The 24,405-nt window shown below is 37.7% G+C and overlaps 2 protein-coding genes across 5 annotated transcripts; both read right to left on the reverse strand.

The window, feature by feature from the left end:
- Nucleotides 1–23,549, reverse strand: LOC119082361 (cleft lip and palate transmembrane protein 1 homolog). 3 transcript variants are annotated; one of them, XM_037191878.1, is made up of 5 exons: nucleotides 23,303–23,549; nucleotides 22,075–22,222; nucleotides 2,105–2,266; nucleotides 709–2,046; nucleotides 1–638 (listed from the first exon to the last, which is right to left on the reverse strand). In XM_037191878.1, the coding sequence occupies exons 1-5, from the start codon at nucleotides 23,372–23,374 to the stop codon at nucleotides 283–285; spliced, it is 2,076 nt and encodes a 691-aa protein (XP_037047773.1). In that variant the 5' UTR covers nucleotides 23,375–23,549; the 3' UTR covers nucleotides 1–282. The 3 variants fall into 3 exon arrangements, with proteins under 3 accessions (XP_037047773.1, XP_037047774.1, XP_037047775.1); XM_037191879.1 differs by lacking the exons at nucleotides 22,075–22,222; nucleotides 23,303–23,549 and adding an exon at nucleotides 2,631–2,925 and having other exon boundaries at nucleotides 2,105–2,414; XM_037191880.1 differs by lacking the exons at nucleotides 1–638; nucleotides 709–2,046; nucleotides 2,105–2,266 and adding exons at nucleotides 19,967–20,442; nucleotides 20,515–21,852 and having other exon boundaries at nucleotides 21,913–22,222; nucleotides 23,303–23,546.
- LOC119082362 (uncharacterized transmembrane protein DDB_G0289901-like) lies at nucleotides 4,555–18,266 on the reverse strand. 2 transcript variants are annotated; one of them, XM_037191882.1, is made up of 2 exons: nucleotides 16,479–18,266; nucleotides 4,555–5,099 (listed from the first exon to the last, which is right to left on the reverse strand). In XM_037191882.1, the coding sequence occupies exons 1-2, from the start codon at nucleotides 17,598–17,600 to the stop codon at nucleotides 4,626–4,628; spliced, it is 1,596 nt and encodes a 531-aa protein (XP_037047777.1). In that variant the 5' UTR covers nucleotides 17,601–18,266; the 3' UTR covers nucleotides 4,555–4,625. The 2 variants fall into 2 exon arrangements, with proteins under 2 accessions (XP_037047777.1, XP_037047776.1); XM_037191881.1 differs by lacking the exon at nucleotides 4,555–5,099 and having other exon boundaries at nucleotides 15,682–18,264.
- Nucleotides 23,550–24,405: the final 856 nt, after the last annotated feature.

The following is a 24,405-nucleotide window of genomic DNA, read 5'->3' on the forward strand; positions in this document are numbered from 1 at the left end:
ATTGCTCAATATCAGCTCCATATATTTTCATTATTCATAGAGATTCATAGAGATCACAAATACACAGCGAAATAATCGACAATCGACACACTCAATTCTTTTGATAGATTTGAAGTCAACGATTGAGTATTATTTTAATGGCCAATTTAATTGCCACAAATACTTATTTAAACGAACAAAATACAAAATAAATACAGAAAAATTGGCTAACAACGAACCATCATTACACAAAAGAGAGCTACATATACACAAAACACTACATTATACGGAAATTGGATCTATCTAATCGGCTTTCTTGTCTTTATCGGATTTAACGGCTTCTTCTGCTGATGCTTCACGGCCGGCTTCTTCTGCTGATGCATCACGGTCAGCTTCTTCTTCTGATGCATCGCGACCGGCTGCTTCTGCTGATGCATCACGATCAGCTTCCTCTGCTGATGCATCACGATCGGCTTCTTCAGCTGATGCATCACGATCGACTTCTTCTGCTGATGTATCACGATCGGCTGGTGGCGGTAGGATTGCCACTGTTTTGGTAGCCTCGTCTTCCATCTCCTTGGAGAAACCAAATTCGTTGACACGCTTGTGATCGACCTTGTAGATCCAGCGCTGGTACAAAAAGATGAAAAAGACGATGTCTGTAACAAAACGAATGAAAGGGAAATCATCGACCCATTTCGCTTATTTAACAAAAAAAAAAATATTTACCATCTCGGAAGCAACCCAGACGATACAACGTGGGCATTTTGATGACAAATGCGAATATGTCATCGATGAATGTGTTCAGAAATTTGTAGCTCATCATTCTCCATGGCAAATGTGCCACAGATTTCATTTTGTAGTTGATGAACAGCTGGGGTGTCATCATTATGAATCCGAATGTCAACAGGAAACCGTACAACATATTCAAGACGAACGAATACCAGCCTTTGTGCTCATTGAAATAAACCGAGTAAACGCCATACCCAATCAGTAGCGGAAAACATAACCAGCCAAGATATTTAAAGGCCAGATTGTCATACACTTTCGTACTGGAGTCTACGTACGAACCTTTGTCTGTGAATGAGATACGTGGCAAGATACCGAACAGACGATCCTCTTTATTCAGTTTAACGTCGACGACTTTTTGAATTTTCCAAACTTCGATGCCCAAGCCAATGAAACAGCTCACACGAATCATGTAATTAGTTTCACTGTCCAACACATACAACAGCACGATCAACGATTGAAAAACGCCGAAAAATACCGAACGCACTGACAGTCCTTCCAGAGATTTGCGATTGTTCCAGAATTGGATGTCATTTTTGAATGCCAGCAACTCGAAAACACTATGCAGAATGGATATCATGATCGTCATGCCGAGCAGGTACGGATTTGTTTCCAGCAGTGTCTCTTTGATAGAATCTTGATCTTCTTCTGGTTCTTCGCCAGTACTGAACGTATCGCCTAGAATATTTCCTGCCCATTTACCCTTCATTGCTTGCGCCGCATACAGTTGCCACTTGAACATTGACAACGGCTGGAATGTCACATACAGACTCAGGGTTTTGACGGTGGAATTAATTGGCTGATAATCGCGCAACATATTCCAGTAATCGTTGGCAAACAGAATGGGATAGTATGTCTTTCCACTCGCATCGAACGTGACATACTCGTCGAGTGGTTGTGGCACCGATCCTCGCACCCAATTCGTTTCATCCGTGACCAAATTTAGCGTTAAGTTCGGATGCCAGTGAGATGTTATCTCGTTGGACATGATCTGTGACTTACGAATCTCCTCCTCTGTTCTGCTTGTTTCTCCGGTCAACAAATTGTGTGTCTTCGTGAACCGAATCTTTTTGAATTTGTTCAATTGCCGTCGAATGTAACCCATCTTCTTTCCAGCAAATGAGCTGCCCGTTTTCGGGTCTGGACTCATGCCGAATTTCGTTACGTACGCGTGCATGTACACGGTGCCGTTGTTTTGCAGCTTTGGTGATGCACGGATTTTGCACTCATGTGTGTAGGATCCATCACCGTTGCTGCCACTCCACCAATCGCCGAAAACTGAAGAAAAACATTTCGTTTACGTGAAGAAAAAAACAACGACGACGATGCTATTTACCTAAATGCTCCTGGAACCAGCACAAGCTTTGCGGATCATCAAAGTTCACGACGTCAAAGTCTTCCGATATGTAAACGTGCAAATCGAATATTGTGCCATTGTCGAAAAGATTCCATGCTGGTGTTCGTGGATCCAACGAAACAGCGCTACCGTCTTTGGTATTTGGAACTGGTGTGGTAGCTGGTCGACGGAAAAACGCTGATATGGCGAAGACGACTACTATTCGAATGACAACCGATTTGATAATCGCAAAGATTGATTCCCCCTCCGTTGGCTTCTGATTCGGCTGTGGATTTTGAGTTGCCACTTCCTAGAGACGACGACGAAAAAAAAAAACTTAACTCTTCGATAAAGTCGTTTTTGAAATGAAAGACTTCAAGGAATTCACTCGGCCGTAACTAAGAAAAAATCATTGTGATATTGCTAACTGATGTGGGTCAAGGCTCTTCAGACCACTTTAAAAGTTCTTGTCGAACATATCAGGTGACTTTGAATTTTAAGGATGAAAATTGAAAATACTTCTTACACCATTTGCAGCTTGAGACGGTACCAAACTAGATGATTCACTATAAACGGTTTCATTTTGGCCGGTACTCATTTTTAATGTTTTTATGTCGTCACTCTGATGTTTTCTTCATACAAATCTCTTTTCGCATAGTTTGAAGATAGTAAGGAAAATTCAAAATAAAATAGTTTTTGATCACTGACAACAAAACTGTTAATTCTTTCATTCACTTTCTATCTTTTCTATTTCAAAGCTTATCCTTTGAACTCGACTTTATTTTAACTTCTGCATTAAATAAAAGTGTTTACAAAGAATATGCGAATGGAGTTTGCAGTTTTTTTTTTCGACATTGATATGGTAGCGTTCACATTCTTGGCAAAGGTCAATCAGCTGATCTCAGACGCGGTAAATTTAAATTTCTTTTTTTACATCTGGAATGTATGGATTGAATGATTCGATTCAATGTCGACCACTCGCTTTAATTTCTAAAAAAAATGTATTTCTAATTTCAACTCTTCCATAATTTATTGATTAGTCAATTCAATTGTTTGGTTTTGCGATTATTTCTTTCTTGACGAAACGGTTGAAATTCAGGCGCGGTTAGTGCATCAGGAAAGTCTAAATCATTATTTATAATCACTGAACGTCTGTCTCTCATGAGTTTATAATGATTTAGACTTTCATAATGAACCAAGCCTGAATTTCAACCATCTTGTCAAGAAAGAGCTTGAAGAACAATAGTAAATTACGTCCTTGTTTGGATTTTTAATTTTGCCGAGCAGAGGTAGGTTTGATGAATTATTGTGAAGTCGCCATGACTCCTACCATAGCTACATATAGCTCAAATCAAAGAGGAAAGTCCAAAGTTTTTTTTGAACACTTTAGTTTTCCGAATTTTCCATTTTCATGTGACTTTTCCGAGCTTTTCACCAATGTTAGAAAGAAAGTTGAGTTTCAAAATGAGATAACTCGTGAAATATAATTTTACAAGGAAACGATGTTGCGAGGATTTGTTCGCCATGAAATTCTCTACGGAAATATTTTTTTTCAAATTTTTTAGTGAGCGGACCTGCGCCACGGCACATGACTAACGTAGGGCCATGATCTGCAGTCCTACAGATTTTTTGTTTTTTATTTTTTAGTGTGCACGGACCTGCGACACGACACTTCACTGACGTAGGACCATGATACATTAACTCATACAATGAAAATAAGTCATCTATCTTCTTAACAAAAGAAACATACTGTGATCTCATCAGCCTCCGAATATTTTCTGTGTAAATGCTAGAAGTAGTGCTATGCCATTTTTGTTGAATTAACTTCCAAAAGGATTGTTTTCGTCGTTTTACGATTCAGTTTAAATTAAAAACATGTTAAAAATCGTCTTCAGAATTAATAATTATCATTTTATCGTTATCACATATATTTTAATCAGTTAACAAAGCTTTCCTAAATTTTCTGCTCCAGTGTTTTGTACTGACATTGATATGATGCTGAGGTTGTTCGGGTCAGACTGATTTAACGCAGTAAATTTTTTAGTATTTATTTAATTTAATTTTAGTTTCAACCACGAAAAGTTCACTTATGTACATCCCTGCACACTCAAAGAAAATTCGTTGGTTCTGAATGAAAAAAACCTGGAAAATAAAATGCATTTATTTCGCTCATTACTTTAATAGTTACATAAAACTTTCTAATTTTTTCTTGTGTAGAAGTGGCCAAAATAACATCTACATGGTAAAGTGGAGTAAATAAAAAGCCAGCAATTCTACTACACACACATGTATGTAGAACTCTGAGTGATTGACTGGTTTGGTCAGAGAGCTGACGTTTGAGACACGGAATTTTGAAAACCGACACATTTTCTGTTTCTGTGTGTTACTTGAGTTTCTGAGTTTCTCCATATAAAAATGCATGCAAAATTCACAAAAAAAACAGTAAACCACGAAACAGAAAATGTGTCGGTTTTCAAAATTCCGTGAGTGTAATACTAAAAACATCACATACACCAACGCTCTAGAACTTTAATTGCAATGAACTCTTCAATACTGCCATTCCGAAAAATATTACGAAACACAACGAGCATCCGGTTGATACTGATGCTCTAGTTGAAGAACTTGAGGAGGAAACAATCGCCATCTGCTGACTATGTGCCAAATACACAGTCGAATTTCGATCTTCATTTTTATTCTGATGCAAGTCAGTCATATCACGTGGATCCGCGAATTTTTCTGGTGTAATTTGCTTCGCTTGTGGCATCGGTGGTGGCGATGGAGGCGGTGGTAATGTTATGCCATCAAAGTATTCCTTGGATATAGTTCGGTTTAAGCACGGGTATCGCCACTCTTGAGGACATTGGGAAATCTCTGAACAGTTCATGGCACAGTCCAGATTGGTAATTTTCTCGTTTATAGCTAGCGCTGGTGGTGGTGGAGTAACCAAAGCATTTGCGGGGTCTGCTGAATTGTTATTTGCAAGAGGAATGCCAGCCTGACCAGACATTGCTGCAAGCGATGTTTGATCTACGTTCGCTTCTGGCATCGGTGGCGGTGGTGGTAATGTTATACTATCATAGTATTTCTTGGATATAGTTCGGTTTAAGCAAGACGGGTGCAGCCACTCTTGAGGACATTGAGAAATCTCTGAGCAGTTCAAAATTTTCATGGCATAGACACAGTCCAGATCGGTAATGATGTCGTTTGGAGCCAGCATTGGTGGTAGTGGAGTAACCAAAGCATTTGTGGGGTCTGCTGAATTGTTATTTGCAAGAGGAATGCTAGCCTGATTAGGCATTGGTGCAAGATTAGATGGTGTTGCTTGAGCTTGCGCAGGAGATTGTATTGGGGCCTGTGCAGAATTTGGATTGGATCTCGGAGCTTGATTGTTGTAGTAATGATTGTGAACAGTCGAACCACCACCATATCTTCTATAATATGAACGATGTGGTCGAATAGCATTGTAGAAACGAAGTCTAACATTTTCAGCTAGTAACGAATTTGTCAGACTGCTACCCGAACCGGAGCGTTCATTGTTACCAGATACTATGCCGACAGGATAGCCACTAGCAAAATAACCATTCGGAGCTGCTGGACTATAACCCGAATAGCCGGTATATGTGCCACCACCATAATTCATTCCAGAATAATGTCCACCTTGATTGGGATAGTGTCCACCTTGATAAGCACCGCCAGGATATCCAGACTGCTGTTGTCCCGTGTTCTTTGGATAATTTATTTCTGGATATTGACCCTGCACATTCGACAGTACCGGATAGCCAGCCGACTTTTGTGCTGTATTTCTTGGATAATTTAAGCCTTGATTTTGATTCGGACTGTTGTTAGATTGAATGGTCTGATGTCCAGGCGGCCTGTTTTTCGAATACGGTGGTGCATTTTGCAAACTAGGATTCGACAAATCCTTAGTGTGGGTATTTGAATATGGTGGCGGCGCACCTGGATTATTGTTAACGCCTTGCACATTCCATCCGATATGTTTTGTCTCTTCGTATCGCGGTGCACTCGGTATGGGCTTCTTTTGCGTTGCAGATGAACTGACCTTGGACGATGATGAACTCGATCCACCGCCAGTATTTGACTGTACTAGATTGCCAGCCGACTGTTGTGCTGTATTTCTTGGATAATTTAAGCCTTGATTCGGATTGTTGTTCGATTGAATGGTCTGATGTCCAGGCGGACTGTTTTTCGAATGCGGTGGTGCATTTTGCAAACTAGGATTCGACAGAACCTTAGTATGAGTATTTGTATATGGTGGCGGTGCACCTGGATTATTGTTAACGCCTTGCACATTCCATCCGATAGGTTTTGTCTCTTCGTATAGCGGTGCACTCGGTACGGGCTTCTTTTGCGTTGCAGATGAACTGAATTTGGACGATGATGAACTCGATCCACCGCCAGTATTCGAGTGTTCTCGATTGCCAGCCGACTGTTGTGCTGTATTTCTTGGATAACTTAAGCCTTGATTCGGATTGTTGTTCGATTGAATGGTCTGATGTCCAGGCGGACTGTTTTTCGAATGCGGTGGTGTATTTTGCAAACTAGGATTCGACTGACCCTTAGTGTGGGTATTTGAATGTGGTGGCGGCGCACCTGGATTATTGTTACCGCCTTGCACCTTCCATCCGATATGTTTCTTCTCTTCGTATCGCGGTGCACTCGGTACGGGCTTCTTTTTCGTTGCAGATGAACTGATCTTGGAAGATGATGAACTGACCTTTGAAAATGATGGACTGACCTTGGACGATGATGAACTGACCTTGGACGATGATGAACTGACCTTGGACGATGATGAACGCGATCGGCCAGTTAATGTTGACAACCAACTGCCACGATTTCCACTTTTACCCGTTGATGTTCTACGTCCCGATGTCGATCCACGACCAGACGATGACTTCCTAGAACCACTCCTGCTTCTTGATGCGTCACAGTTTTGCATAATTAAAAGGACAATTATGGAAATCGTACACACGATCAACAGTTTTTGTTTCACTATCATTTTGTTTGTCGTTCGTCGTACAGATTATATAGATGAATGTCACGAATAGACGAATGTCTTCCTTAAATTGAAAAATTTTTCAACAAAATTACTGGTTCGTCTTTTATTTTTCACTTGATGTCAGCTCGATCAAGAACTAAACTTAATTATTGTCAATTGGAGAATAACTTGGAGTTTGCGTCGATCGAGGCCTCGCCCGTATAACAGAGATCAGCGAATGTTATTTTTAGTACACATGCGGAGAAAATAGTATATTTGGTTACGAGTGATGAAAATTCAACTTTCATCACGAGTCACAAACGACGATTTTTGAGCTTGAAAACTGAAATGAGACGAAACCACAACAAGATTAACAAAGAAATCACTCTACAGCCAATTCAACAGCAAAGCATGCACACTTGATCGCGGCCGAAAAAAATATATATGAAATTCCATAGACCTTTTAAGTTCGAAAGAAGACTAGATGGTCTGGAGGGATGAATTGACAGGCGACAGCTGTAATCGGTTCGCTTTTGATCACTTTCGTTCACTTTTCACTTTTTATTCAACTAAAGTGAACGAAAGTAATCAAAAGTGAACCGATTACACCTGTCAGCTGTCAATTCATCCCTCCAGACCATCTAGTCTTTTTCGAACTTGAAAGGTCTATTATCGGCCAGAGAGAGCGTACTAGAATAGTATATTATGTTAAAAAGATGCGTTTTTGACTCAGGTGGTCAAAAACAAGCACCTTTTAGTTCCGTGTGACATATACTATTTTGCATTCAGGCTGACCAAAAAGTCGAACAAACCTGAACAACAAACTTGAATTGAACATATTGTTTACTACAGTGAATGTCTCACTGTCAAATTTTTCTTAGAATTTTATTGTGTCATTGCAAATTCACAATGACATTCTCTGAAAAAAATGACACTGAGACATTTGAGATGTCGTTCACTGTAGGTTACACACTGCGATCACTGTGCTATCACTCATATTTCGAAGTAAGAGATCAATCAAAGTAATCTAATCAATGTTTCGCATGTTAACTCAATTTTTCATAATGAAATCCGAAATTGTTTCAACGTAATATGTATTACGTACAGAAATAAAATAAAATTTAGCAAATTCCTAAATGAAGTTAACATAACTGGAAAGGAAAGGAAATACGACGGATTTCTATACCGATAACTTGATTGAAAAATCGAAAATTTCTGAACTAAGTGTTGTAATGAAATTTGCATTGGTCATTACAGCACTGAAAATTTCAAGGCAGTGTTGATATGGAATTTGTGTGAGTTATTACTGAAATAAAATGCAACTCCTTCGACTCAAGTTACAATATTTATTTGCTCCTATCTTACATCTACTGGATGCTATAACAGAATGAAACTTAAAACTAATTGTAACCTATATACATAACACTATACATAATAGTCATTCGCGCTCATATGTACGTTCAGAAAGTTACACAAAGTTAATGTCAGATGGCTCTCCTATCAGTTAGTTCTCGTTAGTATAACACTTATCTATTTGAATGTTCGCAACGGTTTCCGAACCAATTACAACATTCGCTTTAGAAAATGCGAAGCAATGTAATCCATCAAGAAGAGTGATTGTTTACAATGAAAATTATGATTTTTTCTGCATTTGTCTATTTCAATTCACGGTTGGCACATAGCATAATGTGATCGCTCCGCTTGTATGGAAAACTTGGGTCTAGTGCTGAAAAAATCAACATTATACAATACTTGTAACACAACATACTATTCACGGCCGAAAATACGTCTCTTTGAGAAGTACTGAAAAATTGAATTTTTTGATCGAAGGTGCAGTGACGAAAAACGTCGAATTATGATTCTAAGGCACAAAAATGTTTTCTGATGCAGATAATTCAAGTCATTTTGTTACGACGGAATATTTTCAAAAAAAATTCTTGATAAAAGTCAGTTAAAAACATCATCCAAAATTAACTGAACCGAAAATATTGATTTGTTTGCAGTTGGCACGACACTCACTTAATCTCTGTTTTTGTATTAAGGTAAAGTATCGCGGTTCGACATGTCAAAATCGGTTCGTTTTCCGACACTTCGCGTGTTTAGTATATGAAAAAGTGAATCAAAATAAAATAATTTAGTGGAAAATCTAATTTTTCTAATTAATTTAAATATTTTTCGAAGTGAATCAGTAAAATCTAATCAGAATTGAATCTGTTTTCATATTTCAAATAGCCCGAAATGTTGACACGAAAAACAGTGACTTTTTCGGATGAACTTTCATGATTTTTGGCTGAAGATTGTTCAACAACTAATTAACATAATACCTTTAGAATTACATTAACTAGCATTTTTAATGTTTACTTTTATGAATTCAATCTAAAACAAGTGTAGAAAGTGATTATTTATATGAAATTATGTGTTCGCGATTCGACACGGAAAATATCGCGGTTCGACACTGATTGTTGTGGCCCAACTTCTACGATCTCTTGAGAAAATAAGAGTCGATATTAGTCAAATTATTGATTTTGTACAGTTTAATCAAGGAAAATTTGGTTTGTGCATACAAAATTCATCGAAAAAAGATATTCTTTAAATTTTGCAAGGAAAGCTGGTTTTTGATGAAAATAAGCGATTTAAGAAAGTTTGAAGCCTATAAAACGCAATACTAAATGTTTTTGAGTCCAAACTAGTGATAACTACCAATTTCGATTGGACGTTTCGAACCGCGATTTTTGCTATACTGCCGAACCGCGATCCGAAACGTCGAGGCCGAAATTCGATTAAAACCTTAATAGATCTTCAAGATACGGTACTTTCGGACATAGCCTTAAGTTTCGTTAAATGTTTCCTTCATTCATTCATTTGTATGAGATTTTTTTTAACGTGGATGGCATTTCAAACGGCTTTGAATATGATCTATAATTAACTGAAATTAACATTAAAATTTACATATTGGGCTAGTTTCGTAGAAAATTAATCGTCCCTATGATCCAAAATAATTTCCGCATATAGATCTTCCAAAAACCGGAAACAATCGAGTTGAAACTTAGCTTTGCAAAATTCTGTCGAACCGTGATTTTTTACCTTAATTAAAAGTCTTGTTTTGAACAAAAATTCCTGAGATTTTTTTTTTCTGTGTAATGAATATTATGTTTTTTCTGCACATGTCACTGCATTTATATAACACTTGATTGGTTGGAACGGACCATTCAACAATATTTTTTACATGCTACATGCGTCGAAAACCGTACTTTTCATGTTTCAAGCACTTCTTTGGACGCCCTTAGCATGTAAAATCCATTACATAACTCGGTATAAAAAGTGAAAAGTCTCGTTTTCGTGTGTTTATTTACCTCGGCTTCGGGATAAAACGATGAAAAAAAGACTTTTCGTGTAAACTTTGTTGATCCGAGGCGTAGCCGATGTCATTAAACACACGAAAACGAGACTTTTCATGTGTCTAATAGAATTGCTTGTAACGATGAATATAGCGTTGTATTATATTGAGATGAAGTCACATTAAACACACACAGTAATATCATGTGATGTGCGCAGTGGTTTCGAAAATGACAAAGAGAAAATAGCTATTTTCATAATAAGGTAGTAAATGGGAGATTCGTGTGCGCAAAACCCCCATTTACTACAATGTTAGGAACAAGGTTTTATCTACTGTAATGTCATAATCACTATTAAAAAAGTCGAACTGAGACATCAACACGCCATGACACCGTCAAATATTCACAAAAAAATCTCAGATCTATTACACTGTCAAGAACCTGCCAATTTTCATTGAATAAATATAAAATTATTGAAGTTCGCCGTGAATAAATGAGAAATTATCGAAGTTGTTAGCCGCGCGAAAATGAAACATTATCGAAATTTTCAGTTTAAAAATTGACGTTCTGAGAATGACGTGTTTAAGTCTAGCTCGTTTTGATTCTAAAAGTGTCACCAAATTGTGAATATTATGACATTACAGTAGATAAATGACTTTCAACGCGTGAAAATATTTGTGAAAATTGGATAATTTATTTTTGGTGCTTAAAGGCTCTAGTAGGGAGAATTTCTTTTTACGCATGAAAACATTTTGTCACTAAAATAATCTCGAGCAAAGTCGGGTAGTAGTAATTTCCATAAATCTTCTCGCGGAGTGAAATGCTCCCAGTATTAGCTGAAATAAGTGCTGAAAAGTAAACATGATAAGTGAGTGTAATTAGTGTTGAAATATCTAAGGAAATAGCTGTTGTTTCTTCGCTGAATGTTTTGTTGTCCCTGCAGCTAGTATAGGAATTATATTAGAAACAAGAGGAGATTGACGCGGCAGGCGCGTTAGCAATAGACTCACACGTTCCTAAACTACATTTTTCGCAATATTTCCACTCATTTCGTAGTTGAGTGTAATTGCTATTACAATTGCCACAATCGCAGTCCTTATTACATAAATTCAATTACGAAATTTATGGTAAAATTGTGAAATCACATAATACATAGTCAACTGTCAAATGTCGAACAATGTAGGGTTAGCGGATCATACATTTTAATCAGTCAAGTCGTGACGCTCGTCTAGTTAACATCTCTGCTAAAACATTCTCTCCGCTAGCTACTAGATTGTTCGACATTTGATGGTCAACTATTGAAAGTTAACTATCACACCAATTTCGCAATATTTCGCATGATTTCGCAATATTTCCACACATTGCGATTGCGTAATTGAATTTATTACAGAAATTTACAGCAATTTACGCAGCCCTCGTCTGGCATCTTCGTTGAAGCATACTGCTGGCCACTTTCAGATACTAATATTTGAGTTCTCATCGAAAAGGCTCACCCTCTATCACATATCAGACATACGTGAGAATGGTAGTTGGGCAGAGTGAATTCGATCTGGACTAAAAATCTGAATGGAGTGATGTGTGTCGTTGCGTGAGACGCTGTGACCTATAAAATTTTCAGTTCTGATCGAAAATGCTCGCTCACCCTCTATCAATTTACCAGACTCAAGTGATAATTGTAGATGGGCAGAGTCAATTAGATCGGGACCAAAAGTTTGGATAGTTTGAGTGTGTCGCTTCAACCGTCCTTTCATCATATTTTTCTAAAGTAACGACACACGGACAGACAGACAGACGGACGGACGGACGGACGGACGGACGGTCGGTCGGACGGACGGACGGACATGGCTCAATCGTCTTATAATATCATACTGATAATAATTGCCCACTACGATATAGGCCGTTTTCGATTATTTCACTTACTTACACGATGGTGGGCAAAACATATAAACTCTCACGATTTACTTCGTATCGTGCGAGTCTAATGAGCTGTGAACATTCAAACTCGTTCATAATTTCTCATAATTTTACTGGCTCATAACATAGCACTGCTACTAGCATATTAACAGTGAATGGCTTCCAATTTGGAGGCTTTAGTGTTAAAAGATTGTTTGTAAATTGTATGCGTTAACTCATACAATTAAAACAAGTCATCTATCTTAACAAAAGAAACATATTGGGATTTCATCGGCCTCCGAATATTTTCTATGTAAATGCTAGTAGTGCTATGACATTTTTGTATAAATGAAATTAATAGGAACTTCCAAAAAGATGTTTTAGTAGTTTCACGATTCAGTTTAAATTAAAAACGTGTTTAAAATCGTCTTCGGAATTAATAATTATCATTTTGACGTCATCATAAATATTTTGATCAGCTAACGAAATTCTCCTAAATTTTCTGCTACAGTGTTTTCTACTGACATTGATATGATGCTGAGGTTGTTCGGGTCAGAATGATTAAACGCAGTAAATTTTTCAGTATACGTATTCCCTTAACTGTAAGTCAGGGTCTTATGCCAGAAAATACCCTAAAATGTTTGTCTCAAAGGTTGTACGAAATGTTATGAAAAACGGAATTGATTGTTCCAATATTTTGCTTTTAAACACGATAACTTGAGTAATTATCAACCAATTACTTATTTATTTATTTTTAATCGACGCAGAATTCAATTCCTGAGGTTATGTTCGAAGATGGGTTATGTGGGATTGTAAGTATCTGGAAGTTATTCCAGAAAAACAGTATTTTACACCGTTGGAAATTGAATCAATCGACAAAGATTACTTTGGTGAAATTTGATTTTGTCGGTTAGTTAAGAGCTTCCGAGCATACACTGAAATTGTAGCCTACATTTCTGGGTTTCGAAATTTTTGATCGCTGATATCTTTTTACGATAGCCCTTTTTGAAAAATGTACGACCACATTTTCGAGTAAAAATATGTCAGCTTTGAATGCAAAATAAAATTGTCTGTGAAATTTCCATGTGCTTTGAGAAACGTGTACCTTTGATGCAAATTTGGGGCATTGGTACAGTTTTCTCAAAGCACATGAAACTTTCACAGACAATTTTATTTTTTATTCAAAGCTGACATATTTTTACTCGAAAATGTGGTCGTACATTTTTCAAAAAGGGCTATCGTAAAAAGATATCAGCGATCAAAAATTTCGAAACGCACAAATGTAGGCTACAATTTCAGCGTACGCTCGGAACCTCTTAAATCCAGCTAAAAACAATTTCTTAAGCGTTATTCAAATGAATGGAATGACATTAAAAACAATCAAACAGAAAACTTTAGGACTCGCACGAATGATTGATATTTACTATTATTTATTTATGATTGAAGGTTTTGTCGTTTTGTGAACACCTATACATTAGGGTGTAGCGTTTTGCAGCCTTTTTTTAATTTTTTAAGGCCTGCGGGTAGGTTCGATGCAGAATGGTCCACTGAACACGAAAATACGAAAAAAAAAATTGAAGTTCGAAGCTCCCATGCGCACCTCTGAAAACCGACTTTTTTGGTCCCAAAGCCATAGTGAGATTAGTTCTGCCGGCTGTGCGGAAAAATATATCTTAAGTGTATATGATAATTAATCGTAGAGACCGTAACTTCAATTTGGCATACTTTAAAATTTAAAAAAATTTGAGTCACCGTTAAACAATTACAAAAAGTGCTCCCGACCATGACTTTTTCAGATTTTTTTTTGGATTTAAAGCTTTCTAACATATGTGACTGGAAAGGAATATAGGCGTGTCGTAGCTCATTTTAAGAGGTTCCGAGCGTACGCTGAAATTGTAGCATACATTTCTGCGTTTCGAAATTTTTGATCGTTGATATCTTTTTACGAGAGCCCCTTTTAAAAAATGTACGACCACATTTTCGAGTAAAAATATTTCAGCTTTGAATAAAAAATAAAATTGTCTGTGAAAGTTTCATGTGCGTTGAGAAAACTGTACCAATGCCCCAAATTTGCATCAAAGGTACACTTTTCCCAAAGCACATGGAACTTTCACAGACAATTTTATTTTTTATTCAAAGCTGACATATTTTTACTCGAAAATGTGGTCGTACATTTTTTAAAAGGGGCTCTCGTAAAACGATATCAACGATCAAAAATTTCGAAACGCAGAAATGTAGGCTACAATTTCAGCCTACGCTCGGAAGCTCCTAAAGGGAATTTCAAGAGGTTTCAAACGAATATAGACTCGACGTAAAGATTCACCGGGTTGCAGATTCGATGACCTTCTAGTGTGTAGAAAATGGTACGAGAAAAACCATATTTTTCTAATTTTTCACAGAATTTATACAAAAACGGTTTCAGATGGTTCTTAGTATTGCTGGCGTTAATAATGCAGCAATCCTGGGACGAAATGGGCGATGTAAGGTGTAATTTCAAAAAAAAATTGTCGGTTTGATGATTTTTCGATTATCTTAAAGATAGTAGTTAAAGCTACCCCAAAAGTCGGCTATTTCTTCCCAGAATTGCTGCATTCTTAACGCCAGCAATAATAAGAACAATTTGGAACCGTTTTTGTATAAATTCTGTGAAAAATTAGAAAAATATGTTTTCTCGTACCATTTTCTACACACTAGAAGGTCATTGAATCTGCAATCCGGTGAATCTTTACGTCGAGTCTATATTCGTTTGAAAGCTCTTAAAATTCCCTTTAAAATGAGAGACGACACGACTATATTCCTTCCCAGTCACATATTTTAGAAAGCTTAAATCCAAAAAAAATCTGAAAAAGTCATGGTCGGGAGCACTTTTTGTAATTGTTCAACGGTGACTCAAATTTTTTTAAATTTTAAAGTATGCCAAATTGAAGTTACGGTCTCTACGATTAAAATTTATCATATACACTTAAGATATATTTTTCCGCACAGCCGGCAGAACTAATCTCACTATGGCTTTGGGACCAAAAAAGTCGGTTTTCAGAGGTGCGCATGGGAGCTTCGAACTTCAAATTTTTTTTTTTCGTATTTTCGTGTTCAGTGGACCATTCTGCATCGAACCTTCCCGCAGGCCTTAAAAAATTAAAAAAAGGTTGCAAAACGCTACACCCTACTATATATAGATAGCTATCGTACTTTTTTATTTTTTAACAAAGTTCCACACTCGCCCGACCCGCCCAAAAGATGGGCCTAGTTTAATTTAATTTTGTTGATAGTTTCAACCACGAAAAGTACAGCCCTGCACAGAGATTCCTCATTACCGAAAATTTGTTGTTTCTGAATGAATAAAACCAGGAAAATAAAATTATTGAAAAATAAAATCCATTTATTCCATCCATTTCTTTAATAGTTACATAAAATTTTCTAATTTTTTCTTGTGTAGAAGTGGCCAAAATAACCTCAAAAATTGTTAAAGTGGAGTACATAAAAAGCCAGGAATCCTACTACACACACACATGTATACTGTAGGTGTAGAAGTCTGAGTGATTTACTTGTTTGATTTGGTGGATTTGATGGTTAATACACAAAAAGGGTGTGAATCAAAATTGATTTGATCAGAGAGCTAACGTTTGAGACTAATACTAAAAATATCACATGCACCAATCCTCTAGAACTTTAATTGCAATGCACTCTTCAATGCTGCCATTCCGAAAAATATTACGAAACACAACGAGCATCCGGTGGCTGATGCTCTACTTGAAGAACTTGAGGGGGAAACAATCGGCATCTGTTGACTATTTGCCGAATACACATTCGAATTTCGATCTTCATTTTTATTTTGACGCAAGTCGGTCATATCACGTGGATCAGCTAATTTTTCTGGTGGAATTTGACTCGCTTCTGGCATCGGTGGCGGCGATGGAGGCGGTGGTAATGTTATACTATCAAAGTATTCCTTGGATATAGTTCGGTTTAAGCACGACGGGTGCAGCCACTCTTGAGGACATTGAGGAATCTCTGAGCAGTTCAAAATTTTCATGGCATAGACACAGTCCAGATCGGTAATTTTCTCGTTTGGAGCTAGCGTTGGTGGTGGGGGAGTAACCAAAGCATTTGTGGGGTCTCCTGAATTGTTATTTGCAAGCGGAATGCCAACCTGACCAGGCATCGGTGCAAGCGGTGTTTGATCTACGTTCGTATTCTGATTAGATGGTGTTGCTTGAGCTGGAGCTTGCGCAGGAGCTTGTACTGGGGCCTGTGCAGAATTTGGATTGGATCCCGGAGCTTGATTGTTGTAGTAATGATTGTGAATAGTCGAACCACCACCAGCACCACCACCATAACCTCCATAATTGCTACCCGAATATGACGGATATGGTCGAATAGCATTGTAGAGACCAAGTCCAACAGTTCCAGCTAGTAACGCATTTGTCAGAGTGCTCCCCGAACCGGAGCGTCCACTGTTACCAGATACTATGCCGACAGGATACCCACTAGCAAAATAACCATTCGGAGCTGCTGGACTATACCCCGAATAGCCGGGATAAGCACCACCACCATAATTCATTCCAGAATAATGTCCACCTTGATTGGGATGATATCCTCCTTGATTCGGGTAATATCCTCCTTGATTAGGATAATGTCCTCCTTGATTTGGATAGTGTCCACCTTGATAAGCACCGCCAGGATATCCGGACTGTTGTTGTCCCGCATTCTTTGGATAATTTATTCCTGGATATTGACCCTGCACATTCGACTGTACCGGATAGCCAGCCGACTGTTGCCCTGTATTTCTTGGATAATTTAAGCCTTGATATTGATTCGGATTATTGTTCGATTGAATAGTCTGATGTCCAGGCGGACTGTTTTTCGAATACGGTGGTGCATTTTGCAAACTAGGATTCGACAAACCCTTAGTGTGAGTATTGGAATATGGTGGCGGTGCACCTGGATTATTGTTAACGCCTTGCACATTCCATCCGATAGGTTTCTTCTCTTCGTATCGCGGTGCACTCGGTTCGGGTTTCTTTTGCGTTGCAGATGAACTGACCTTGGACGATGATGAACTCGATCCACCGCCAGTTACTCGTGACCACCAACTGCCACTGCTACCACTATTTCCACTATTACCCGTTGATGTTCCACGACCCGATGTCGATCCACGACCAGACGATGACTTTCTAGAACCACTGCTCCTTGCTGCGTCACAATGTTGTACAATTAAAAGGAAAATTATAGAAATCGTACACACGATCAACCGTCTTTGTTTCACTATCATTTTGTTTGTCGTTCGTCGTACAGATTATGTAGATGAATGTCACGAATAGACGAATGTCTTCCTTAAATTGAAACAATTTTCACTAAAATTACTGCTTTCCTGGTTCGTTTTTTATTTTTCACTTGATGTCAGCTCTATACCAAGAACTAAACTAAATTATTGTCAATTGGAGAATAACATGGAGTTTGCGTCGACCGTATAGTAGAGATCAGCGAATGTTATTTTTAACACACACACGGAGAAAAAAAACGTTTTACTTTTAAATTTAATGAAAATATGTTTTAAAGTCCGAACATTTGGTTCTTGTTAAATTTGACTCGTGTTTACCTAGTCCATTTAAATGTTTTTCGATGTAAACGATGAAAGTCATTTTATTGGATTACTACAAGCAGACTCAATATTTTCGAAAAACTTCGTCGATGAAAGTCAATCAAAATACGCATTAAGTTACATCACCCAAAATCAACTGAACCGTAAATCTTTACTTGTTTGCTGGCGACGTGACACCCACTTAATCTCTGTTTTTGGATTAATCAAGAGTCTAGTTTTAAATACGAATTCCTGATATCTTCTTTTTTCTCTGTGTATTTATGAATATTATGTTTCTTCTGCACATGTCACTGCATTAATAAAACACTTGATTAGTATTGGAACTGACCATTCAACAATATTTTTATAGAATTGCCTTGTAATGATGGATATAGCGTTGTATTATTATTGAGATGAAGTCACATTACACGCACACAGTAATAAATAATGTGATGTGCGCAGTGGTTTCGAAAATGACAAAGAGAAAAACGACTTTGAGGAAATTCGAGAGAGAATAAGATGTATGAAAATCCCAGTTGAAAATTACAACTTTTGCCGATGACTCAGACGTTTTCTTTTGTTCTTGTAGGAGCGGCGTGTCAAAATTTATGTTTTCTTTAATTGCTACAGATTGAATATTTCAGAGAGATAAATTATTATTTTTTTAAGTTGTTTAACTGACTTTTAAATGACCTTAAGGGTAACTTGTCTTGGTTCGTTCTAACTTCTAAGCAACATCACAAAAACACATACTTCGTGCTACATAAGTATAATTTACACAGTTTTTCAAGAAATCGTTGATTGAATCGTTAATTAATTATGAAAACTTCAGTTTAATCTATTTTCTTTTTTGCTCCGAGTTTCTCCTCAAAGTCCAAATTAACGTTATTACACCACTAGGGTAACCAAAGACGTTATTTGGAGCGTGCGCGTGTAAAATACGTCAAAAAATTGAAAAATCAAGTTTCGTGTCATTGACCTGAGCTTCGCCTCTTATCATCAAACTTTACACGAAAACAGGACTTTTAGACTTTTTATCACTTGTTATGTAAACAAATAATCACGAAATAATCACCAAATAATCCAAATAATCCTTCGAAAAAAATATTGGTTCACCCTCAAAATGTTGTCAATTATCACGAACTACGATAAGTTACCTTATTCAACATGAAATAAATTCAAAGAAAAGTCCATAGTATTTGGTTTGGACTATGTCGTCTGTTATCGACTGCGACGATATGCCATTTGAGAATGATAAGGGCTCGTACACAAATGACATCACGCCATCAGAACGAGAGGTGCTCGAGAAAATATGACGGCTCTAACAAATCTAAGCTAATATTGACCCTTTTGAGTGATGAAGGACTGGATGGGGAGCCAAAGCATTTAAGAAAAAATATATCGTGACGTGTATACGGCCTCTTAAATTCTTCTACTCATAAGGCTAATAATATACTTTTCTTGTCTAGAGTATTGCCTAATGACTCATTAGTAATGAGCATCCTTCAAAAATATTAGTTGGGTATCCAGATATCAGCGCTCACCTCTTTGGGATAAAACACTTGGTGCAATACGAGATTTATGTGCAGTAGTGGGTTAATACAGTTCTCATTGAGGTTTCATAGTTTTAAACTAATTCTATAATTTTCTTTTTCACAACACTGGAGACGTCAATGAAATTTAGACATGAGTTTGCTGAAGCTGTTTTGCAGCTGGTTAACTCATATCTCTGCATGGTTTTACCAATGCAACGCGAAAGAGTGTAATTATTTCACCCCGTTGAACAAGTGTAAACCAATTTCGTTTGTAGTAATGGACCAGCTGAAAAACAACTGCAGTAAATTCATGTGTGTATTTTACTGACATCGACGTTAATGACGGACAAAGACCTAAAAGAATTTGATAACGTTTTTGGAAACCTACATGTTCAGAATCATATTCAAGGTCTTGTTCAATTTTTTAGATTAGTTCCATACGCTGTAGGCTGTAGTGATACCCACCAAACATCATACTATACCATTACTTCTGGACAGTTCCCAATCCGTTCACTTCCCATCTTTAAAACGATTTTTTTTTTCATTTGACTGTTTAATTTCAACAAATATTCCATATTTATAGAGATCACACAAAATAATCAACACACTCGATTCAATTGATCCATTAAAAGTCCCTGACTTCTTGTCCGATTTTACGACAGATGTACGCATTCACCGAACACGAAATTCAAAAACGAACAAAATAGAAATTAAAACAAAAAATTGGCTAACAGAAAATCACCATTACACAGCAGAGGGCTGCAGATATACGCAAACACTACATAATACGTCAATTGGATCTAACTAATCGGCTTTCTTATCTTTATCGGATTTAACGGCGGCTTCTGCTGGTGCATCACGATCGGCTGGTGGAGATGGGATTGCCACTTTTTTGGTAGCCTCATCTTCCATCTCTTTGGAGAAACCGAATTCATTGACACGCTTGTGATCGACCTTGTAGATCCAGCGCTGGTACAAAAAGATGAAAAAGACGATGTCTGTAACAAAACGAATGAAAGGGAAATTATCGACCCATTTCGCTTATTTAACAAAAATTCAAAATTATTTACCGTCTCGGAAGCAGCCCAGGCGGTACATGGTGGGCATTTTGATGACAAACGCGAATATGTCATCGATGAATGTGTTCAGGAATTTGTAGGTCATCATTCTCCATGGCAAATGGGCCACGGATTTCATTTTGTAATTGATAAACAGCTGAGGTGTCATCATTATAAATCCGAATGTCAAGAGGAAACCGTACAGCATATTCAAGACGAATGAATACCAGCCTTTGTGTTCATTAAAGTAAACCGAGTAAACGCCATACCCAATCAGTAGCGGGAAACATAACCAGCCAAGATATTTAAAGGCCAGATTGTCATACACTTTCGTACTGGAGTCTACGTACGAACCTTTGTCTGTGAAAGAGATACGTGGCAAGATACCGAACAGTCGATCCTCTTTATTCAGTTTAACGTCGACGACTTTTTGAATTTTCCAAACTTCGATGCCCAAGCCAATGAAACAGCTCACACGAATCATGAAATTAGTTTCGTTGTCCAACACATACAGCAGCACGATCAGCGATTGAAAAACACCGAAAAATACCGAACGCACCGACAGTCCTTCCAGTGATTTGCGATTGTTCCAGAATTGGATGTCATTTTTGAATGCCAGCAACTCGAAAACGCTATGCAGAATGGATATCATGATCGTCATGCCGAGCAGGTACGGATTTGTTTCCAGCAGTGTCTCTTTGATAGAATCTTGATCTTCTTCTGGTTCTTCGCCGGTACTGAACGTATCGCCTAGAATATTTCCCGCCCATTTACCCTTCATTGCTTGCGCCGCATACAGTTGCCACTTGAACATTGACAACGGCTGGAATGTCAAATACAGACTCAGGGTTTTGACGGTGGAATTAATTGGTTGATAATCGCGCAACATATTCCAGTAATCGTTGGCAAACAGAATGGGATAGTATGTCTTTCCACTCGCATCGAACGTGACATACTCGTCCAGTGGTTGTGGCACCGATCCTCGCACCCAATTCGTTTCATCGGTGACCAAATTTAGCGTTAAGTTCGGATGCCAGTGAGATGTTATCTCGTTGGACATGATCTGTGACTTTCGAATCTCCTCCTCCGTTCTGCTCGTTTCTCCGGTCAACAAATTGTGTGTCTTCGTGAACCGAATCTTTTTGAATTTGTTCAATTGCCGTCGAATGTAACCCATTTCCTTTCCAGCGAATGAGCTGCCCGTTTTCGGGTCTGGACTCATGCCAAATTTCGTTACGTACGCGTGCATGTACACGGTGCCGTTGTTTTGCAGCTTTGGTGAGGCACGGATTTTGCACTCATGTGTGTAGGATCCATCACCGTTGCTGCCACTCCACCAATCGCCGAAAACTGAAGAAAAACATTTCGTTTACGTGAAGAAAAAAAAACAACAACGACGATGCTATTTACCTAAATGCTCCTGGAACCAGCACAAGCTTTGCGGATCATCAAAGTTCACGACGTCAAAGTCTTCCGATATGTAAACGTGCAAATCGAATATTGTGCCATTGTCGAAAAGATTCCATGCTGGTGTTCGTGGATCCAACGAAACAGCGCTACCGTCTTTGGTATTTGGAACTGGTGTGGTAGCTGGTCGACGGAAAAACGATGATATGAAGTAGATGACTAGCGCTCGAATGATCAACGATTTGGTAACGGCAAAGAATGATTCCAGCTGCGTCGGCTGTCGATTGAGGTGTGGATTTTGCTCGGCCACTTCCTATAGAGATGAGAGATGAGAAAAAAAGATAGTTCCTTTTAATCGTATGAATATTATTCACTTTTCGGATGAACGGAATTCCTTTCTTTTTGAAAATAGTTTTCTTTTTTGCCATGACTTCTCTTTCGCGCAACCAAACAAATGAATAGAAAATTTTATTGGCAAAAAGTTTACATCTATTTTTGAAGTGATCCTCCTCTCACCAACTTTTGTTGACGGGTTATGTGAGTAATATTGTACGCATGCGACGCAAACAGAATGTGGTTTACAGGTAAAATATGTTTTTCATAGCCCGGCTCAAGTTGAGTCACTTATTAGCATTGAAAGAACTGTGTAAAATGCAGAAGATAAGAGAAATGTGCATGCGTCGTTGTATGCAATTTGTTTGAATTTGGACTGACATGTAGATTGAATGATAATTTCGATAGATACGTGGATTCATTGTGGATGATTAATGTTTGACCTTTGATGTGTGACTGAGTGGCACAAATTTTTGTGCAATATAGTAGAAGGGGTTGAAATGAGGCCTTACGTGGAATGTACTTTTGGTTGAACGATTTCCATATAATCGATGCAATGAACATGCTGAGTGCGGGCAGATACTTCTTAATATAAAAGGGATGTACAAAATTGTGGTGTAGTAACAGCCAAACTACTAAATGTAGTTTTCATGCTTCGGGGAAGAAAATAAGGGTGATTTTGGGTATTTTCTCGGATTTTCGGCCCTGTACATGCGTACCTGTTTTGGTCGATTGACTTTTTGGACTTCCGCTTGCAACTTGCAAAATTACCTAAAATCAATCGTCTAAGCCACATATAAGTAAATAACTATTAGATTTTCACGGAAATAAGAAAAAAAAAAATTTGACACGACATGGATGTTCGAATTTTAGTTTTCTTTGTAGAATTGGAAAATTAAGACATTCGCTAAAGTTGACTGTCCCTTTATGTGACGTGTACTCCGACTAAGAGCAAAATTTTTGTTAGTAAAAATTTGTCACATAGCATCGGAGAATACAAAGTTCTGGATTGCAGGTGGGTAATCATTTTGAGAGGAAAATAAAAAATAAAAAAACTTACAGCGCCTGCCTCTTGTGGCACTAATAAATTATCCGCTTCATTATTTACGGTTTCGTTTTGGCGGTCACTCATTTTGTGTTGGCTCTTTAATTCACTTAATGTCTTTGTAAAATTCACTTATCATGGTCCGCTTAGACAATCATTGAGTCAACACGAAAAATCCAAATCATGGAAAATATGATGAGAACTTGTTACTTTATGGAAACTGGGTTATGTGTTTACCTCGTTGACATTGACATTAAGTGCGAATTGAAAAAGAATGGAGATGTTCGAAAGAAAAGTAGCGTTGCAGATTATGTCCGAATTTATCAAGCGGCATTAGGTTTGAATCATGAATTTTTAAATAATGTGTAGTGACTCCAATTTGACGCCGTAACTGTGGATTTACATAGCAACGTAAAAGTGACAGATGCAAAAATTTTCTCATACGGCAACTCGAAATTTCATTCATAATTTTAATTTTATGAATGAAATTTCGGGTTGCAGTATTTAAAAAACATTGCATCTGTCAAACAACAAAACAATATTTAATGTGAATATCTGCAATGTGAATAACGTGAAATTAACAATAAATTATGATTTTATTTCGATTGTAGATTACGCTAATTTAACAGCTGTCATAGCACTACTACCAGCATAACAATAGAAACTATTCGGAGGCCAATGATATTACAGTAGACTCTAGAGATAACTGTCGTTGCATAGATATCTGTGGTTTGCGAAACTAATGACAGTAACGCACAGTGCAGTGGATTACTTTGACGATTTTGAGAGCAAACTCATCATAGCCAACCTCACAAAAAGCGGAATATTAATTAAATTCCTGCAAATGCAGCAACAAATTTTAGACGTTTTTTCGAGCAATTCATTGCTTCTATTTTCCAATGAAAGTAAATAAATTTCCACTAGAAATGAGTTCGTTTGAGGTGGCGCCATGCAAATCCGTATGTGCTCCGACTTGTATGGACTGGCCATACCTACTTATCTACTTTCATTGTTATTTTCCTTGCCTTCAAATATAAAGTGAAGTTTGCTTGTGCTTAGTTTGCACACAAATTTTGGCGATCACACTGCCATTGATCAAAAAATAAACGGTCTTAAGC

Source organism: Bradysia coprophila, unplaced genomic scaffold (genome assembly GCF_014529535.1).
Source record: "Bradysia coprophila strain Holo2 unplaced genomic scaffold, BU_Bcop_v1 contig_415, whole genome shotgun sequence".
Classification (NCBI taxonomy): Eukaryota; Metazoa; Arthropoda; class Insecta; order Diptera; family Sciaridae; genus Bradysia; species Bradysia coprophila.

Coding starts and splice junctions, on each gene's coding strand:
- LOC119082362 (XM_037191881.1), bottom strand. CDS start 17,600: ATGATAGTGAAACAAAGACGGTTGATCGTGTGTACGATTTCTATAATT.
- LOC119082361 (XM_037191878.1), bottom strand. CDS start 23,374: ATGAGTGACCGCCAAAACGAAACCGTAAATAATGAAGCGGATAATTTA. Junction 2,267..22,074: donor AGCTACCACACCAGTTCCAA/ATACCAAAGACG, acceptor CACCAGTTCCAA/ATACCAAAGACGGTAGCGCT. Junction 2,047..2,104: donor CTGGTTCCAGGAGCATTTAG/GTAAATAGCATC, acceptor GTTTTTCTTCAG/TTTTCGGCGATTGGTGGAGT.